The sequence below is a fragment of the Aedes aegypti genome, chromosome 3 (assembly GCF_002204515.2).
Source record: "Aedes aegypti strain LVP_AGWG chromosome 3, AaegL5.0 Primary Assembly, whole genome shotgun sequence".
In the NCBI taxonomy this organism is placed as follows: domain Eukaryota; kingdom Metazoa; phylum Arthropoda; class Insecta; order Diptera; family Culicidae; genus Aedes; species Aedes aegypti.
The window spans coordinates 349,634,061-349,654,075 of NC_035109.1; the positions used below are offsets into that span (position 1 = coordinate 349,634,061).

At 37.3% G+C, this 20,015-nt stretch overlaps 3 protein-coding genes across 4 annotated transcripts; 1 reads left to right on the top strand and 2 right to left on the bottom strand.

The window, feature by feature from the left end:
* Positions 1 to 196: 196 nt before the first annotated feature.
* On the bottom strand, positions 197 to 1,204 carry LOC110679478. Its single transcript, XM_021854170.1, has 2 exons — positions 705 to 1,204; positions 197 to 643 (listed from the first exon to the last, which is right to left on the bottom strand). Exons 1-2 carry the CDS (start codon positions 781 to 783, stop codon positions 327 to 329), a joined length of 396 nt encoding a protein of 131 aa, XP_021709862.1. The 5' UTR covers positions 784 to 1,204; the 3' UTR covers positions 197 to 326.
* A 1,250-nt stretch (positions 1,205 to 2,454) lies between these two features.
* LOC5578108 lies at positions 2,455 to 12,539 on the top strand. Of its 2 annotated transcripts, XM_001656755.2 has the most exons (6): positions 2,455 to 2,675; positions 9,899 to 11,056; positions 11,217 to 11,273; positions 11,346 to 11,411; positions 11,473 to 11,610; positions 11,684 to 12,539. In XM_001656755.2, exons 1-6 carry the CDS (start codon positions 2,600 to 2,602, stop codon positions 12,430 to 12,432), a joined length of 2,244 nt encoding a protein of 747 aa, XP_001656805.1. In that variant the 5' UTR covers positions 2,455 to 2,599; the 3' UTR covers positions 12,433 to 12,539. The 2 variants fall into 2 exon arrangements, with proteins under 2 accessions (XP_001656805.1, XP_001656806.1); XM_001656756.2 differs by lacking the exon at positions 11,217 to 11,273 and having other exon boundaries at positions 11,684 to 12,537.
* A 5,144-nt stretch (positions 12,540 to 17,683) lies between these two features.
* Positions 17,684 to 19,830, bottom strand: LOC5578109. The gene is made up of 3 exons (XM_021853794.1): positions 18,758 to 19,830; positions 18,542 to 18,703; positions 17,684 to 18,476 (listed from the first exon to the last, which is right to left on the bottom strand). The coding sequence occupies exons 1-3, from the start codon at positions 19,605 to 19,607 to the stop codon at positions 17,794 to 17,796; spliced, it is 1,695 nt and encodes a 564-aa protein (XP_021709486.1). The 5' UTR covers positions 19,608 to 19,830; the 3' UTR covers positions 17,684 to 17,793.
* Between the last annotated feature and the right edge of the window lie 185 nt (positions 19,831 to 20,015).

Consider the following 20,015-nt stretch of genomic DNA (forward strand, 5'->3'; position numbering starts at 1 on the left):
ATAAATCACACATGTTTTACAAAGTAAAACACAAAGTAAAACAGAAAAACAACAGCGCAACAGCCAAAGGTTAAAAAAGATGAATGATCGCTTAGCGTCAGAAATTATGGTGGTGCTTGTCGAGAACGGAGTTATTTCAGCAACTGGCTAGGAGCTTTCGAAGAATTAGTCAAGGATTCATAACGGCATAGGGTCTATAAATTATCATATTTCTTAATAAAATAAACAATATTTATAAATACTTTTTCACTATTTCATCCACATAAATTAATTTTGTACAATCAATTAGCTTAAAACTTCACTCACCGATATCCACATACCCACATTCACCACCGCCACAATATATCCGCCACTTCCTGTTCCATCTGCTGAGCCTGCTGCAGGGCATGCTGTTCATACTCATCATTATACCGAATATAACCCGGTCGGTTCCAATCGTCCTGCCACCAACTGTCCTGCCCACCGTACTGAGATGGTCCTTGCACTACTGCTGGCTGATAGCTGGGATACGGATCGAACCAATTGCTGTAGTCACCTTGGTAGACCGGATCTGCTTGGGTCCCATAGCGGAAGATCCGCGGATACGCTCCGACCTTTTTCAGATAATCCTTGTAGGTCAGCTCGGGGGCATAGTTCCACGATTCTGATACAGTGATTGGGAAATTTTTTCGAGTGATCTATTATAGCGTATAACAAAGACTTACCTTGATTGTACCACGTGGGAGCTGCTCGAACTAAATCTATCAAGATCAGAACGATCAGCGCGACTGTTTTGCATGCCATTTTGCTCTTTCTGCAGGATCTGAATCGTTCGAAGGCGATTGTATAACTGAACTACTTGTAAACATATTTTCGCCACTTTCGAAAGGTTTAGCAGGTAAGAAACATTATTATCGATTGCAGGGTACAGTGGCAATTACGTAGACGAAAGTGCAGAGGAAGTGCACGAACAGAAGAAAGGCTTTCCAAAATTTCTGTCCCACAATAAAAGGTTATCTGTTTCGGAAACGAACGAGCTATTTGCTAAGACGGTAACCTGGGTGCACTTTGATCGTAGCACTTAAAAATTTTTCGTTGATCGTACCAAAAGGTTCTTTTTACTGCCAGTGATTATCGATTTTTTTTTAAAGTGAGCTGTTGGCTTAAGTTATTCCTCCCCGGATGTGATTTCTATTTGAAGTTTTATATTTTGTATGTGATGAGGTGTTCGATCTCTAAATCATTAGCATTCATTTCACTTCAAACCTATCATTCCAATTGTTGTAACAACAATAATAACGATGAGAGCCATGCGTATCAAAAATGGCGTGAAATTACAATTTATTTATTTTTTTTGCTGCGCTTAGTCAATTTGAATGTGCTAAAGAATGCTTATCATCAACTGAGCTTACAATACTTTCGATGCTTAAAAATACTTAACTATCTTATTTTTTCTAGTGTAACGGTCCAACTGGGACAGAGCCTGCTTCTCAGTGTTCTTATGAGCACTTTCACTTTTATTAACTGAGATCTTTCTTGACAATTTGTATATTGTGTGGCAGGTACGAAGATACCGGTGGGATTCAAATTAATGACCCTCAACTTAGTCTTGCTGAATAGCGTTTACCTTTATGGCTATCGGCGTCCCTTACCCATACGGGAAACGAAATGTTTGTATGGACACTGCAATCATGCAGAAGTAATCGATTTAATAAAAAAAATAATCGTGAAATTAAAGCCAAATTTTATGCGACTTGTAAATTGTGCATGATTGACGGAAAAGTTCACTAAAATGTTTTAGATTAATCATAGACAAGATTTCCTTCAAACATGAAAAAGATTATCGTGTAGAACTTTGTTGAACTGTAGCTCAAAACTATAACTTGCTTGAGCATTTATGAGAGATCTGCGAATAAGAATTAGATAAGAGATTTATGAGATTTATTATAGATCATAATAGATATACTCGTGACTATGCTCTTGTTTAATTGAAACGATGTTGACAAATCAATCAGAGACGAAATGGCCAAGAATCTGGAACCAGACAGAATGGTTCCAAATAAGATGAAAGAGTCGGAATAAACTAATGGTTTATGATCTAGTTACAAGCACTGTATTTTTGTTTGATTGAGGAAATGTCTCAAATGACCTTCGGGCAGACCCCACGGTGCATCCGTATAGATCCGGAACTGATCGTCCTACTTGGCTCTCAGTACAGATCATAAAACTTGAATAGAGTAGCGGTGTTGTTTCATTGAAATCGGTTGAAAATTGTGGCAAAAGATCATGAAAATTTGGTACTGAAAAATAGGCCAGGACGCAAAGGTTAACTGAGAAAACGAGAGTATCATGAATCCTGAGCAAGATCTCCAAAAGAATTCGTAAGCGTTAGTTCATCGATTCTCTGAGATAGGGATTTACCACTCACAATTGTGATGGCTATTCTATTGTGCTAGGTGAATAGAACCAGCAGTGCTAAACTCCATCAGTTTCACTTGAGCTGTCGCCGTGATTGGCACCGACTTTTTTGGGTGCAATGTGCTGTGATATTATATTCAACTAGTAGGTTTTAACAGATATATAAAGTATTTTAACGACAACGACAGCACAAGAAGTGATCATGTCCGTACTAAGGTTGTGCATTTTGGGGTCTTTATTGGGGTGCTGCATTGGATACGCTATTGGCAAACCGTCAGGTAAGTTATAATTGTTAATGTCATTGCGTTCCATTGTTGAAGGGAGCTCTTGCGATGGACTCTACACATTGTTCGTCTCGCTACATAATGGCTAACTCCGGAGTCAAACTGATTGATTCCAAACGTTTTTAAGCGTTTTGGTGATCGGGATGTTTGGCCATAGGGGTCATGAACGTTTTTTAAATGCGGTCTAGAATTTCTCTTTTTTGTCTTCAATCAAATCTTGATGATCTGATTTTAGTTTAGGAGCAGTTCAAGTTGAAACATTTTGCCGAACTTGCCAGGTGAACCACCACAATTATCCTTACATATGTTCTGAAAATAGGAATATCATTGGTGTACATCCACAAATTGATGGCCATTATTACTCAGAAATCAAGTCCGGAACATATTAGTCACAAGGTGCCTATGTCACCTTTGCTGCATCGAAAAAAATGGTTGAGGAAACATTTAAGGATTGCTTTATATTTCTTTGTTGTTTTTTTTTATTTCAACAATAATGACTGTACAGAATAAATTATACCCATTATCATTTCTAAAATAAAATGAAACAAATGGAAGTCTATATCTTGGTTTGAAGTAGAAATTTTGCTGCAGTTAACGAATTGGTACTGGTACAAGCCCAATGAAAAGTTCATGGTGTTTCAGACACAAACCAAAAAGTTTTCCATAAAAAAACATCATTAGTCTTTGCCATTTGGGGACAATCTTACCCAAATAAAACAAAATCAAACTGAAAATTCTCCATTTTTATTCAAATGTATGGTTTATGTTGGAGTAAAATCTGGTATCTGTGCTTCAAATTCCGACCAATTTGTGCAACAGTCTCTAAGCATAATTATTATCTTGTGCGGTAAGTTATATATACCATAGCTTTTATTATTTTTCTATGAGCCATTCAAATAGAGTGTTTATTTGTTTACTTGTTTTTAACTTCATCTAATTTTGCTTAGAGATACGTTTGATAAGGAAAAGCCGATTACAGTAGACCAACAATACGCGACTTGCTCAAAAAAACATAAATCCTCATTTCTTTCGTACATCGAGTGTTTACAGTACGTGTAATAGTCAATAATATGTTTTTCAGATGTTCATTCACTAATATGAATAAAACAGAAAAAAAACTAATCATTTTATTTTTTTGTGAAATACGTTGATACGTATGTGCCAATCTAATCACCCCTCGGCAAACGGCGCTTGCACTGTTTATTGAAAAATACTTCAACTTTTTGAAAATTTAGATGCAAGGCTAATTAAGCGTTTCGGCAATCGATTCCGTTTTCAAAAATATCAGAACACTTCTAATTTTTAACGTATTGGCTATTAAACATGTATTATATATCGATTTCAGTCAATTTGAATGCAAGTTTACTGACTTGTATGACTATTTAATTCCTTAATTTATCACAGAATTCAAGCTTTTTGTGTTAAATAATACTTATCATTATAGTTTATAGTACTTTCGACGCTTAAAATTTCATTTTTGATATTTTAGAAATGTTTTGTATCTTGCCATATATAAGAAGCGAAAAAAAATCGATTGGAGACTACCGGCATGCTGAATCAATTGTTCTTTTTCTCGTAAAATTTAAACCAAATTTTATACTACATAAAAGCTCTATTCTGCACGCACGATGGAGTAGATCTTAAAAAAGTTTAATGAATTATGGTTTATATTATATGTGAACATTATTAATATCAGTATTTTACACAAAGTTGGTGACCTATGGCTCAAACCCATTACATTTCTGAAAGCGGTATTTGACTCATAAACCCCAAACGTACTGAGGACATATGATTTGATCTTTGAGACACGCAAAAATATTATTTTTGCTATGCTTTGCAGTGAGAGATTTTTTTAAGAATTTCTCGAAGAATTATTCATGACACATTTTAAGCCATTCTTCCAGAGCATTTTCAGATTTTTTTTTTAGATTTATCCAATTGATTGGTTGGTTGGTTGTTGTGTTAGTTGTAATAAGTAATAATAATAGGTGAAGTCTCAATAACAGACATCGAACAATTCTAACACTGTTACTTTCATAGGGCCTAACTGAGAGATTTCTCTTTATCGATCCTATCTTTCGCTAACTTAGATGAATGTGTAATATTTATTGTTAATGAAGCAAGATATAGTATTACATGTAGAAAATCAGTTTTCTGCAACAACGCAAAGAGAGAAACGATGAAGAGAAATCGATGAATGCAGATAAGCCCTAATGAAAAAACAATACTGATTTAACATTTCATTAAATAAGTTTCCATATCAAACATTGAAAATGAGACACTGTGGCGGAATTGATTACCATATGAAAAGCAGGTTTTAACTTTAAAAAAATCTTTATCCACAAAATTTTCAGCTAAAACTATATAAAAATTCTAACATTTCATCATTTCATTGGAAAATTAAATTTTGTAAATCTGCAAAGTACGCCTAATTTTAGATAATTTCCATTGAAATAAGCACTAATGAATGTCGCTAGTTGACTAGTTGATCAATGAACAAATGATTTGTAAAATAAAACAAAAAAATGATGACAAATCGAGGTGCCATTCATCAAGGTGGTGAAATAAGATATAGACAGCTACACCCTAGACTCTTCTTCAGCACACTGTACGTATTGTTTTACATTTGACAAGGATCCAAAAGAAAAGCAAAAATCTATTTGGAACATATTTTTTCAAATGTCAAACAAATGTTTGTTTTTCATTCCCAATGACAGTGCACAAATTTGATAAAAACATTATTACCAAAACTACCACAATAATTGATACCACAGGCTTTTGCCTCCGGATTCTAATTGATAGTAACAATATGATTAAAGCAATCTTATTTTCCATTACACTGAAGGCGAAATACGCGTATCTGTCAAAGGATACAAATTCTATCGGAATTAAATGGTTTAGTACTAAATTCAGTTTTACGTTTATCACATGTATTGTGAGGAAAGTAAATTGAAACCAAAAAGAAGAGAAGAAAGCATATGGGTTTGTCGAATTTGGTGATGCTATTGATCGAGAGGTGGCCAGATCGGCATGAAAATTGGGTTTTTTGCATGTATTTAGTTGAAGGTGTGAAAAGTGGGAAGACAGGTAGGGCATAGCACAAAAATACCTGCGTAATACAGTCAAAGCATTGTCCTACCCATGATTTAATGTGTCTTTTAACTAAACTTAATGGAAAATTTGATTAACAATAGAATATTGCAATATGTGTATATTAAACCATTTGGATTTCTTTCACAGATTCCCCCACCATACCATTAATGAAATTTGTTCGTCAAAACAAGTATTTTGTTAGAACACCACAAAATCGAGTTGATACTTACCCCTCCAATATTGTAACATACTTGTTTATTCTGAAACAAAATATGTAACGAATAATTGTGAATTTTGTATAAGAAACAAAAAAAGAACCGTAAAATGGTGTTAAGGGATGAACATAAAAGGTTGAACTAAAATTTCGGACAACTTCTAGAATGTCAATAATTGAACAAAATACTGTTCTATCATTCTTCCGGCATGTATATCTAAAGCCAATAACAATTATGACAATCCTATGGAAGATTTCTGAGATAATCATCAAAATGTGCGATTTATGACGGAAATGAAAAAAAGGTGTTAAGGAATTTGAGTTCTGTAAATGAAACTACATTTTGCTTGCAGCAAAATATCACCTTGTTGGTTTATAACATTGAGGATTTCCTACAATTTCAAAAGTTTTGTTCGATCTAAAGTTAATATTACTTGGTATTATTGAAGGTAGAACTCCTGCAAGCCCACCCTTTTTGTTTTAACTGCTAAATCTTTCATTATTTGGAAGCTATCAGTACAAACGCCTTGGAATTAGTTTTCTTCTCATATGCATCAGGAGGCCTTCCTTAGCTGAGTGGTTAAAGTCCGCGGCTACAAAGCAACGACATGCTGAAGGTGTCTGGGTTCGATTCCCGGTCGGTCCAGGATCGTTTCGTAATGGGAATTTCCTGGACTTCCCTGGGCATAGAGTATCATCGTACCTGCCATACGATATACGAATGCGAAAATGGCAACTTTGGCAAAGATAACTCTCAGTCAATAACTGTAGAAGTGCGGTGAGGACGTAATTGCCAAGAAGAAGAAGAGATGCATCAGGATCTTAACCTATAAAGTTGCAGTTTACGAATCTCAAATGCTGTGCAGATCAACCTTGCGAGTATACTATCATATGTGAGTATAATTTTAACATGCTTTTAGGTTTAATAAGAAAAGTGGCAATTTTGTCCTATAAATAAAGCACTACCCTAATGACGTATTTTCTTGCAACAGCCATTTTCATGGCCATAAAAAATCCAAACGAAAAGTTCAAACTCTAAAGAACAATGCGCTTAATGCTCAACAACACTAAACACATAGACACAAAGCCTATAAAAGTTTGTCCAAAAGAGCTCAGACGGTGCATTCGTCTTTGTCTACGTAGTACTTAAAAGGAATAGCTACAAAACCATATTCAAATAAGAGAATCATTCAAACGGTTTTTGAAAATAGTATACAAAATCCTGTATCCACATCAATATGTTTTTATCTAAACTTTCCTACCAGTTTTACCAATTTCCGAGATAGTCATTTTTGATGATATTCAGTGACTTACAAACTTTTACATTGACGATTTAAATCACGGAACTATCCATAAGTAAATTGAAATATATCATGGCATAAATCAAATGAGTTTAGTAATTAAGAAAAGTAGAACAGATAATCCCTAAAAACCCCACTTATTTATAAAGACAAACTTTTATCATGGAATTTATAATAAATCGTAGCCTATATAAAATTAACAAAAGTTTTTGTCTGGGCTATGATATCAATTATTTATTTTTATCTTCAATGTTACTCACATATTTGTCACAATATTGTTTCATAATATTGATTAATGATTAATGAATTGAGTCCATAAAATTCAAACAAAATGTTTTGAGACATTTTCAATATAGAATACTTTAGAATCTACAATACTTTATATTATTAAAAAAGCCCTATCAGATACTGCAGCTTACAATCCTCCGCACAAATAAAACATTACAGCATTACAGCATTACTTGTTGTATCGGTAAATTTCTTGATTCTTGAAGTTTTTCATGGATTTCGCACCAAACAAGACATTTGAAACTTTGAGTCTACACCATTTGGCATAATGCCATTTGGCAAAATGGCTATTTGATATAACGCCGTTTGGCATAATTTAAAAAAAAAACACATTTCCAAAAAAAAAATTTCTCAACATTCGACTCTATAAATCCAATGTATGTCATCTTCAACTCTAGACAATAGAATTGAATCACTTCTGAGTTCCGACCGGCGCCTTCCAAGTCACATTTGTAAATGTGAGTACTTATTCGTATCGCTTCATGAAGGAGTAATATGAGGAGTATAAAATTTGACCATGTAGTGAGCTCGCTTCAATCAATCTTATAATGCTCTCTGAACGTTTGTTTTCTTTAATTTGTGATAACGCTGTATTTCGATTTTTAACCGTGGCTTGGATATTACAATTTTGTCGTAGCGGGAAACGCAATTATATGAAACCGTTTACTACGTCCCTAAAATATATTGCTTTTTTTCATTTCTGAGGGCGTAGAAATCAAATATGAAGATCTGTTCTACAATAAGCGACCCTTAAAGCATTTAACAATTGGAGAATTACTCTACATAGGCACATAGGCACATAGGCACGCCAGGATCGATGTTAATTTACATCGGTTTGCTTTGGTACCGTGTCAATTCAAATTGCCCGGACGCTTCGAATCAAAAATCAAAATTCATTTTTTCGGTTACTTTTATGCATGGATTATGTAGAAGACGTTGCAATTGTGGACTCCAGGCAAAAAACGACTTCTTCTTATTTATCTGGGTCAGTTGTAAACGTCAACTGGATCGAAACCTTGAAATCCTGACGCTCAGAGATACAGCGACAAACCAAAATCCCGACAGCGTCGACGAGAATTGGAGAATTGATACCATTGGCGTAGGAACAGGGGGGGGGGGGGGTTCGCAGGGGGCCAAGTAATCAAAGAAAATATACTCTGCACTAAAAATTCAATTCATAGAAAATTGGTTCGAAATGTCTTCAAATGAATTTTTAAGAAAATGTCTGAAATTTTTTTAAAAATGCTGGAAAAATTTTCACAATTTCATAGATACTGTTTCTGTGATTGAGCTTGTTGATTTTATAATTATTCATAGTCTCCTTCGAAAATTATCTAAACTAATATTGTGAAATTCTTCAACAAATCTCTAAACCAACATTCGAACAATTTCTAGGACAGTCTAGAGACAGTTTTTGGATACATTGCTGGAGAATCTCCTGCAAGATTTATGAAGAAATTGATGATGCAATTCTACGAACAACATAAGCACATTTCTTTGTTAGAAACTAGCTAAACTAACATTCTTGACTTTTTGATCGGAAAGTTTTCCAAAGGCAATTTTTTTAGTTATGTATTTTTGTTCTGGATTGATTTTAGTTATGTAGTGAAAACTATAAATTATACTCTGTATGACTGTCATTTTTTTTTTAATTGTCATTGGTGTTATTTTGATAATATTGCGACATTTGTACCCATTTAGACTCACCTCAAATTTCTTATTATCACAGTCGAATCTCGTATGCAATTTCGCTGTGCAAATGTATACAAGCAAGGTCTGTCATAAGATAGGTTGTTTCAGCTTTCTGACAGTTGGCCAGTTAGCCTAGCTAGTTGAGCAGATCTCTGCCGTTCTACGCCTTTTTGTCCCATGTTCTATGTAAACCTTATGGACCGCGGTACAAATATGCGTAGAACGGCAGATCTTGCTGTGCGCAATTGTATGATTTGTGCGCAATGAATCGTCCTGCGATAATCGTTGAGTCTAATCGGGGGGAAATGTCGCAGCGAAATCATGCTTGGAAGGATGTCAAAAATATCACAGAAATCTAATCACTCGAGAAAGACACAATATGTTGTACAACATAGCTTAGACGACTCTCCACGACCATCCAAAAGATTCAAAACATTCAAAAATGACGTCCATCTTTAAAGAGAGAAGGGATTCTTCAAAACAATTGAAGTATTGGAAAAGGTATGATAGAAAGGAGAGGTGTGTCTAGAAACCCTTAAAAACGATGGACGTCATATTTGAATCTCTTCTTGTATGGTATAGACTTCCACTGCTTTGTATCTAACATTTACGTTTTGAATCCATTTCAGCTCAATACTACGACCTCCAGCCATATACCTACCAATGGCCACCGCCACATTATTTACCTGATAGCTACTACTATTACTATCCTAATTACTACTATTACCCCAACTATTACCCGCAACCCAGCCAACCTGATCTGCAAAAACCGAATCCGGAACAATGTCCACCATACGAAGCCCAAAAACTTCTCCAAGTCTATCGTGTTATTCGGGTGATAGATTTGTTCCGGTCACCTCCCAAGAATCCCGATAAAATCACGTCACTTGACCTGCTAGTGGAACAGTTAACCAAGGAAGCACTGCAGGAGCAGCTCATTGAAGTGGTTTCCCACTTCGATGGGTACGATGAGGTTGCCGAACTGGAACGAGGTTCACCGGAAGTAGACATATTTGTCGATGACATCGCTCGGCTGTTGCTGGCAATCCAACGGGCACTGAATGCGTTAAATTTGGATGAACACGTTGAAGATCTTCACCGACATCAGTATCCTCGAAGACATGGATGCTGTAAATTACATGAAGCGCTCTGTGGTAAGCTGCGTAAGCTTCGGGATCTTGCAAATGCGTTGACTTTGGAGCAAGTCGAGAAGGAACTGGTGTACGGAATTAAGGCTGCGGCAAAACAAGAAGTGGATTCGGATGCTCTAGAGGATTTGGAAGAAGAACTGGAGAACAGATCATTAGACCTGGATGAGGTAGATACGAACTTGCCAGTAATTGAAGATAATCGAGAGATGAAGTCCAAAGAGGGCCAGTTTGAGGAGGCAACACTGGATGATCTAGCCATAGCCTTAGAGATTTACTTACAACAGCAAAAGATGCTCGAGGTTCAACAGCAGAAGAGTGAGAAAGAGACCGAATCCATTACTTCGACAACAACCGTTTCACCTGTCAGCACAACAGTAGAAGGATCATGGTTTGGTAACTTGTTCGGAAAGGGTGACCTCTCGCCAGATAATCGAACTGTCATCGAAGTTGAACCGACAACAGATCGCAGTGCACAGAACGCGTGGGTTCACGAAGAAGTCGTGGGAAAACACGACTTTGAAATTGATAAACGAATCCAAGCCCCATCAAACAGTGATCCTTCGAGTACGATATCTGCTGTAACTCATTCGGTTCCGTTGTGGTTAGTGAAGACCTCCGAACAGCCTGAGAAAAAAGGTATTTTATTTGTACTTATTATTATTATTTATTACCTCAATAATTTTGAAAGAGAGAAAAGTCCTTTTGAGTGATTTCCTTTCGAAATCGTTCTCAAAAAGGCACAAAACCTCTTTAACTTTTCTAATAAAACGTTATAAAATGAAAATTAAAATTAAAGGCACATTCGAAATGGATCCATCACAAAGCCGAATTATCTGGATAAGTCGTCATAAAGGTCCTCTCAAGCGTATCATTACATTTGTACTTAGATCCATATAATTTATATTCATAACTTTTTATCTTACAGAATCGGATTCTGATTTCTCGACCCGGCAAGAAGAGGAATTGCTTAGAGAGCTTCCAGAAAGCAGACGTAATGCTAACAATTAGGTGTAAATTTAATCAGTATTGTTAACGATTAAACTTTTTCACAGAGGAGGCAGAAGAAGAAACAAAAACGAAAACCGACGCTAAAATGGAACAACCACATGCCTCAGAAGCCGTAACCGAAAAAGCAAACTCGCAAAGCATCATCAACGCCAACGAATCATTGCCGTCCACTTTGAAAACGAGTAAGTAATCTTGCATAAAACGACAACCTATTACTCGCATCAATTAATCGTTTACTTTTGCACTTTTGTTCAGCTTCATCAAAACCCGCTATGAAACTATTCATCAAAGAGCAAATTTTTAACGTCCTGAAATTGCTGGAGGATGCAGAAGGGTTCACTGAGTTAAAAGAGCGCATTTCTAACCCGGATGTGGACCGATTGGCGGAAAGTTTAAGCGGCGATGAAGCTGGCATTAAGTGGACCGATTTCCTAAGTGCTCTTCAAAACCTTGTTGCGGAAAAGCAGTTGCACAGTGGTGACAAAATTCGACAGGTTTTAGAAAATTGGAAGACAGGATCCAAAGGTCAACTGGACAATGGATACTTCAACAGGACGTACGAAGCAGGGTACGACATAGAAGCCCGTCAACTGGTAGATGACGAAGGAGCTGAGCTAATATCGATTCCAGAGGAGGAGAATATTGGCGAACAAGCAGAACCGGTGCCTGAACCAACGCCTAAACCATTCGTCGACGAGGTGGATAATTTCTTTGGCGGCTCCTACGTTTCAAACAATGATACCTCAATTGAAAGTCTAATGCTCAACATAACAAAAGAGCAAGCCTCCAGTAACACTAGTTCTGATGCCGAGGATAAAAGTCCACGTATTATCAACGTGGATAAAACAGAACAAGTGAGCTCTTCAACGCAGATATTGCCAACAGCTGAAGTCGCCAACTCGGAAACTATCGAGCTGGGAGAAGAAAGTACAGAAAAACTGGAAGATACAACGCCTCAGTCGACTCCTCTCAATGAAATGAAATCTGAGACGTTGGAGAGATGAAGGTATAACGAAAACTCTGAATGGGGCAGATCTATAACCGACAAGTAAAATAATTATGTAGTGTAAAAAGTTAATAAAGACGACAACAGTTATTGTTAAATGAAAAAGATTTTTTACATTTTGTATTCTTTGGTTTCATATGATTCTGAAATCGGGTTGATTCACTTTGCCCCCCATACTTTACTGATGCTTGTTCCATTTGGAGCGTATTGCTGGGTAGTGCTTCGTGAAGCCCAAGCAGGACAGTTCGGTTTTGCGTCGTCCGATAGATTTTGCTCACGGTTTCGCGCGTTTTCGTCGCTGGAGATTTTTTTCATGTTTTGGAGCGTCTTGCTGGGTAGTGCTTCGTGAAGCCCGAGCAGGACAGTTCGGTTTTGCGTCGTCCGATAGATTTTGCTCACAGTTTTGCGCGTGTTTTCGTCGCCGTTTTTTTTTTTTTTTTTTTTGTTTCGGAGCGTTTTGCTGAGTAGTGCTTCGTGAAGCCCAAGCAGGACAGTTCGGTTTTGCGTCGTCCGATAGATTTTGCTCACGGTTTCGCGCGTTTTCGTCGCTGGAGATTTTTTTCATGTTTTGGAGCGTCTTGCTGGGTAGTGCTTCGTGAAGCCCAAGCAGGACAGTTCGGTTTTGCGTCGTCCGATAGATTTTGCTCACAGTTTTGCGCGTGTTTTCGTCACCGTTTTTTTTTATTTTTTTTTTTGTTCCGGAGCGTTTTGCTGAGTAGTGCTTCGTGAAGCCCAAGCAGGACAGTTCGATTTTGCGTCGTCCGATAGATTTTGCTCGCAGTTTCGCGCGTGTTTTTGTCGCCGGAGATTTTTTTTTACGCGTATCGTTATTTTATACAATCCGATGACTCTGGAGGGATCGGTTTTGCTTTTTACTGGATATTGAGCAAAAATATTACTGCATAATCGACAAGCATTTCGCGATATACTATTTATACCTTTTTTTTTTATTGCCGGCATTCAAAAGATTAAATTGAAAACACTTAAACAACAAATGTTAATGGTCTATCGCCAGCTTTCTAGGCGAATTCTGACAATATACCTTCCCCAACCTCCAACTCCGTAGCACTTATGAGGGTGTCGCTGAGTCAGTGGCCTCTCATTGAGTAAGTGCTACATCAACATTTCCTTCCCCTATCCCAAGTTACGATAAAGATGGGCGTGGCCGGGAATAGTGATATTCATGCTTTTAGTATTCTTGTTTATGATTTGAGCAAGGTATACTCCCCTGCCTTGTTCTTGAAAGTAGTCAGGATGAGATTATTGAAAAGAAACATGAATGTTGCTAGTATCCAATCTACAAAGTATACCGTAACTACGCTAACGCTAACGCATACTTTACTGATGCTTGTTCCATCTGGTTTCAACCGTTTCACTACGATGTTATCGGGCAACGTTGCAACATGCCCTACCTTCCAGCTTTCGCAATCCTCAGGATTTTGGGTCCACCGTAAAGTTTGGCGTCTTCGTAGTTCTTAGCGAGATTTTAAAAAACTGAACTGTTCACTCGAAAGCTGAATTCGTTCAAAATTTTCTGTAGCTCTATCATTGGCGTAGCTAAAATTATTTTCTGGAAGGAGCCTAGGGTGGCTAGTAAATATTTGTTTTACAGAAGTAATGTCGGTTGCAATTAAGACGTATTTCACAAATTTCATAGTTTTAATAGATTTGCATTGATTTTATTTTTTAGTTGTTTTGTCTCATTTCGCGGCATATCAATGATATTTTTGAATTTTAATTTTCGCTACGGAAAATATTCATTCATGTTGTAATCCTACTAAAAATCCTTCCAGAATTCTAGCAAAAAAAAAAACTCACAAGGAACCTTCGACGATTTTTTCATGTATACAACCATGTGCTCTAAAGATATTCGATTTTTTCATGTATACAACCATGTGCTCTAAAGAGATTCCTCTATAAATTCCTACGGGAATTTCTTCATTATTCTTACTGTTCTTAATTATTTTCGCAGTTTGCAGTACTTTATTCAAGCACTCCTTTATCAGTTTTCACTGAAATCGTCATGAAATGAATTTCCATGTAAAATCATTCCCAGACATTCTGATCTCATTAGAAAATTTTTTTGAAGAATCTCTATCGAATTGCTTAAAAAACATCTTGAAGAATTCCGCCAGAGAATGCATTAGAAATTATTTTAATAATTTCTCCTGGAAGGTCCTCTACGCACTTCCCAGTACACACAAACTCGTATATGATAGGATATAAGAGTACAAATGTGGAGGCGATATACGCACATGCGCCATAAGGCTACATGCAAGATGTACGTATATCGCCTCCACATTTGTACTCTTATATCCTATCATATACGATGGTGTGTTTACTGGGTTATTACATACGAATTTCAATTGTTAGTTCCTCCAGTTTTTCATTAACAATTTGTTTAGGATTTTCAGGAATTACTGAGGGATCTAGGAGTCTCACCAAAAGTGTCTTCAAGAACACCAAGCAAGGATTCATTTCACGAATTCTTCAGAGAGTTCGCCAACAGTTCTTCCAACTTTGTTTTCGAAGTTCTTCCTAAAGTTTCTCTACAGGGTTGTTTGGAAAAATCGCAGCAAACATTATCCAGACTTCCTGCAAAACATTTTTTTTTTTCAAGTGTTGCTCTAAAGATTCATTGTAATATTACACAAGAATTCCATGGGCAATTAAAAAGAATTCAATTGGAAAAATGTTATTCATGATTTCTCAAAGAAGTTCTCCGCAGATCTATGTGTATTTTATCATAGATAACATTTTTTTTAGATTTCTCTAAAATCAAGGAACTACATCCTGACTCCATCCAACTCCCGAAAACATTTATTTTTTTCAAAAAAGTCAAACTAAGAAATGTTAAAAGAATTCTATAAAGTTTCTAGTGGAACACGTTCACTTGTTCTTCCGCGAAAATACTCAAAGATTTCCCGATTAATTTGTTAATTTGGATTTCTTAGAGAATTATATTATTATTTCCCTAAGATTCTTCCGAAAAAATTACTTAAGATTCATCCGAGTATTTACGTGAGATTTTTTTTTCTTTGAATCGCACTAACGATTCTTTTGGAATTTTTAAAGAAGTTTTCAGCAGATTTACTGAGATTTTGCTACTCGTTCTTGAACTTCTCAAAAAAATTCTCCAGAGGTTCCATCAAGTATTGTTTCAGGTTCTAGAAATAACTCATTTTTTTCTGAATGGCAATTTCAGGATTCTTCCATATATAACATTGAAAACTTTATCCGCTCCAGTTTGTGGTTCAAAAACTTCGTGGAGTATGTCAATGTTTTTAGGGATTGCTTTATAAATTTCTCTACGAATCACTCTATATCAGAAACACATACGAAAAAAGGTTTGAAAGGACTTTGTTGGTAATATTTCGAATAATTGCAGCTTGAATATGCTTCGGAACAATTTTCTCAATTCCTGTCGTAAAATTGACAATGTACCTCACTAAAAATCTTTAGTGGTCCTTTTAGGATTTACTACAAAAAGTTTTGTTCTCTTTTCTTCTTTTTTATAATAGAAAATGATTGGTGTTCAAATGGGTGGAATTTTACTCATAAAGTATTTGTAACAAAAACTTTAGATTTGCATGAACTCTCAAGTTTCGTAATACTATGGTAAACATATTGAGGTAGAAAGAACCCATTTTTGAAGTCCTGTGGAAATTTAACGCAAAAATATTGTTCGATTTTTTTAAGAACATAACCCAAGATATATTGTGGTAAAATGGTAGTATTTAATTATTTATAATTTTAATTAATTTGAATAATAGAGGAAACTTTTCCATTACTATGAAAATTTATTGAGGAATTCCTGTCGAACTTTTAGAAATCAGGAACCATACGTATAAGAATAAACAGGCCTTCCTCATCCGAGTGGTAAGAGTCCGCTGTAACAAAGCAAAGCCATGCTGAAGGTGTCTGGGTTCGATTTCCGGTCGTTCCAGGATCATTTCGTAATAGAGGTCTACAATCAAACTTCCACGAATACCAATGCACGATCAATCTTACACAAGTCGATTTCCTCAGAAAGAAAACGTATCGATGTTTGTTTCACGTCATTAGAGGTTTCGGTCAACTTCGGTCCAACAAGGAAGTGAATGCTATGCAGCATATCTGTTTATTAGACCTGTTCATATTTGAAAAAAATGTTTGGAAATGTCTATGAAATCCCTGAAGAATTTGCTGATGGAGTCCCTGGAGCGATCCCTGTAGAAATCCATGGAGCCATGAAGAGGACTACTTGGGGATATTACTTCAGAGTCTGACAGAGGGCTGACACAAGTAACTAAATAGCACTTAAATTCGTCCTGCGTGCTTTTGTAGTGTTATTATACAGCTGGCATGGGGCCGGCCACATGCATGTGCCATGTGAGAGTTTTTACTATAGATGCAACTGTGTTTGTTGATGCGCTTGACTCTACTGCTCCGCTGGTCATGCTCTTCGGGCGAACCTGAGGGATGTCAGGGTCGGTCTTACGATTCCGGTTGAGCGGTGACTTCTGGTTCGCAAGAACCCCAACGACCCAAAGCCGGGCGGTTCGTCGTGTCGATACTACTAGACATAGTTTCCGACGGTGAAGCTAGCGTACGCCGATGGACAGTTCTCCGACGCAGGAATATCTCCCGAAACCGGTAACGTTATGTTTTTACTTCGTTGATGGCCAGTAGAGTGCTGAAGTCGGTACACAACTGCAACCAGTTTTGGAAGCTTTTAAGATGGGAAAATCGAACTAAAAGTTGCGCACCGGAATTTAGTACCTGGTTTCGAATATTGATAGTGCTGAGGAAGGTCCCAAGCGGACCAAAACGTTGAACAAAATAAAATAACAGTTTTTAATTATGTCCAGACTGAAAAGCCAAAATGATATGGAGATGCTCCTACCAGATGTCTCCATTTTGAACCCCATTGTAATGAAAGTAACTATTTTTAAAGCTGGTTAGGGGCCAATCTGGCTTCTTCTTCTTCTTCTTCATGGCATTGGGTCCTCACTGGGATAGAGCTTGCTTCTCACCTTAGTGTTCAATGAGCACTTCCACAGTTATTAACTAAGAGTTTTCCTTGCCAAAGTTGCCACTCTTACATTCGTATCATTTTACGGATAAGTTCGTCAATAAATTTCTTACTTCTGGTAACTTAATTTTGATAAATCATCCATATATGTTCAAAAATTGAGATACATCTGTTGAATTACCGAAGTGAAAAATGGAAATTATTGTTCAAAAAACACTGGAATGTTCTCTTTTTTACTTTATTTACCACAATGAACTTACAAAAACTCTCTAAATTATTAATCTAATCCAATATGTTCTGGCCCGTTCACATTAAGAATCGTAAAGAACTTTCGTGAATGCCAGTTCAATCCAACGCCAGAGATTCCGATTCATGGGCACGAAATGGCTGGGGCGTTGTTTTTCCTAACTTTTCCGTGACTTCGTCTTCCTGTTGTAAACTCTGTGTGCTGCTGGTTTTATCTTCCAGAGGGTTTTGTGTTGAACGTTGACTTTCTGGCTGGTCATCCACGTCATCAGTTCGTGAACTTCCAATTTTGGCATGTATCTCAGAGCTGACGTTACCTGGGGTCTTCAACGTTTCATTTTTCTGATCAATAGTTACAGATGGAGCTGTTTCATCGCCATCAGCTTCGATTCCTAATTCCTCATTCTCTTCCATCAACTTCAAAGTTTCTTCTGTACCATCGTCTAAATCACGACCTTCCAGATTACCATGCGCTCCATAAGTTTTATCGAAGTACCCGTCATCAATGTGCCCATCCTCACCCTCCTTCCAATGCTCCAGAACATCCCGAATCCGTTCGCCACTTTCCAATTGCTTTTCGTCGACCAACTTCTGCAGGGCACTGATCATCTCCGTCCACTTGAACCCGTTTTCAGCATCATTCAAACCATCCACCAACTGCTCCACATCTTGGTTGTGAATTTGGTCCTTCAGTTCGGTGAACCCGTTGGCATCCTCCAGCAAGCTCAAAACCTTCAAAACTTCTCCTTTGACGAATGCACGGTTCTCAGATTCCGATATAGCTAAACAACGAAGGAAATAGAAGTTTCAAATAATGAAAGTCAGTTATCACTATTATGCAACTTACCAGTAGATGGTTCTCCGTCTCTGGATTCCAGGTTACGTATCGAATTTGGGGAAGTTGTGTCTGCATCGGGAGCTTCCTTAGTTACCTTGTGGCCGTTGACAGCAACTGATTCTGACGAAGGCTTTGTCTCGTTACGTGCAGTCGAACTGTTGAAACCATTAGCTGAAATAAAAACTGTTAAAATCTTCCTTTTGATCGTTTAGGTAAAAAACAAACCATGTTCATCAACTAGCTGGACTTCTGTTTCGTCAATCGGAAGTGCTCGTGCTTCCCCAGCTGAACCTTTTGCGATATCTAAACCTTTACTTTCAAGCTCTTGCTGGTCGGGGCTCTTCCTGAGCCACGAAGTAACCGAGTGAATCAATGAGGATACCGAACTCGTATTCTTGCTCGGACTTTCCGGAGTTTGCAAGCTTGGATCGCTATCAGATGCGAGGGTATTATGGTCCACTCCATTCTCTTGAGTCAATGCAGTTGATTTATCCATCTTGTTAGCATCTTCTTTCACGGACTGCACCATTTCCACGGGTTGGATTACGCCACCTAACGTCTGACGAATCGGCAAATTACCAAACAAGGAACCAAGCCATGTTTTGCTAGATTCTTCATTCTTGGTGGTCTCTGCGTTGAGTGATGTGTGCGTTGTAACTTCCTCGTTTGCCAGACGAGGTTCGCTGATCATTCGTTCTTCTGCATTGAGCTCCAAATCATCACTCTTGATATTCTGAACCTCTTCAACATGTGTGTTTAAGGTGGCAGATTTTTCTTTGGGAGATTCAGATGAAATGCGTTCTGTGTGTACTTCATTGACGTTCTGAGAGCTTGGCGAGGTTGCATCATGAGAAGGAGTCGTTGCTGCGATATCCTCGTGGACCCACGTATTGCTTTCCTTCGTCACTGACTCATTTGTTGCAACTGCCTGAGGTTCTGATAAAAGGTTATTGCTTCCAGTGAAAGAACCCAACAACGATTTGTTGGCATCTCCGTTAGTAACGGAAACCGTTAGAGAGGTTTTCGTGGTAGTTGTGGCGTTACTTGAAGTATCTTCGAAATTCGATGACTTCATCACTTCCTTTTGACTATTTTCTTGTGTAATATTAGCTTTAGTGACCACGTTTGTAGCTGTATTTGAATCTGAAGCTGATGTTAATTCACCGCTTAGTTCTGTTTGGTAATCGCTAGGAAATTTATAATCAGTAGAATTCTCGATTCCTCCATCGCCGTTTAATGCCGCCACATCTGTATCTGATTCTTCTAAATCTAACAATCTACTCTCCAGCTCTAAATCATCAAGATTATCTGTATCCTTCAGCTTCGAAACTTCTTCCTGAACTAGTACTAGATCATCAGATTCTGGAAAAGCTAATAACATAGAGTTCAAGTTATAAGAATCTTATTGTATGATCTTATTGAATTAGATAGCTTACCAGTAATCGGTAGAGGAATCTCTCCTTCTCTTGATTCAACTCTTGCA

Bases quoted from the DNA above. Each gene is read 5' to 3' on its own strand.
- LOC110679478 (XM_021854170.1), bottom strand. From the start codon at position 783: ATGGCATGCAAAACAGTCGCGCTGATCGTTCTGATCTTGATAGATTTA. The intron at 644-704 runs GTAAGTCTTTGT...TCACTGTATCAG, and splicing joins TCCCACGTGGTACAATCAAG to AATCGTGGAACTATGCCCCC.
- LOC5578108 (XM_001656755.2), top strand. From the start codon at position 2,600: ATGTCCGTACTAAGGTTGTGCATTTTGGGGTCTTTATTGGGGTGCTGC. The intron at 11,057-11,216 runs GTATTTTATTTG...TTAAAATTAAAG, and splicing joins CGAACAGCCTGAGAAAAAAG to GCACATTCGAAATGGATCCA. The intron at 11,412-11,472 runs GTAATGCTAACA...ACTTTTTCACAG, and splicing joins AGAGCTTCCAGAAAGCAGAC to AGGAGGCAGAAGAAGAAACA.
- LOC5578109 (XM_021853794.1), bottom strand. From the start codon at position 19,607: ATGAAGTCATCGAATTTCGAAGATACTTCAAGTAACGCCACAACTACC. The intron at 18,704-18,757 runs GTTTGTTTTTTA...TTTTTATTTCAG, and splicing joins CCAGCTAGTTGATGAACATG to CTAATGGTTTCAACAGTTCG. The intron at 18,477-18,541 runs GTAAGTTGCATA...TTCGTTGTTTAG, and splicing joins AGACGGAGAACCATCTACTG to CTATATCGGAATCTGAGAAC.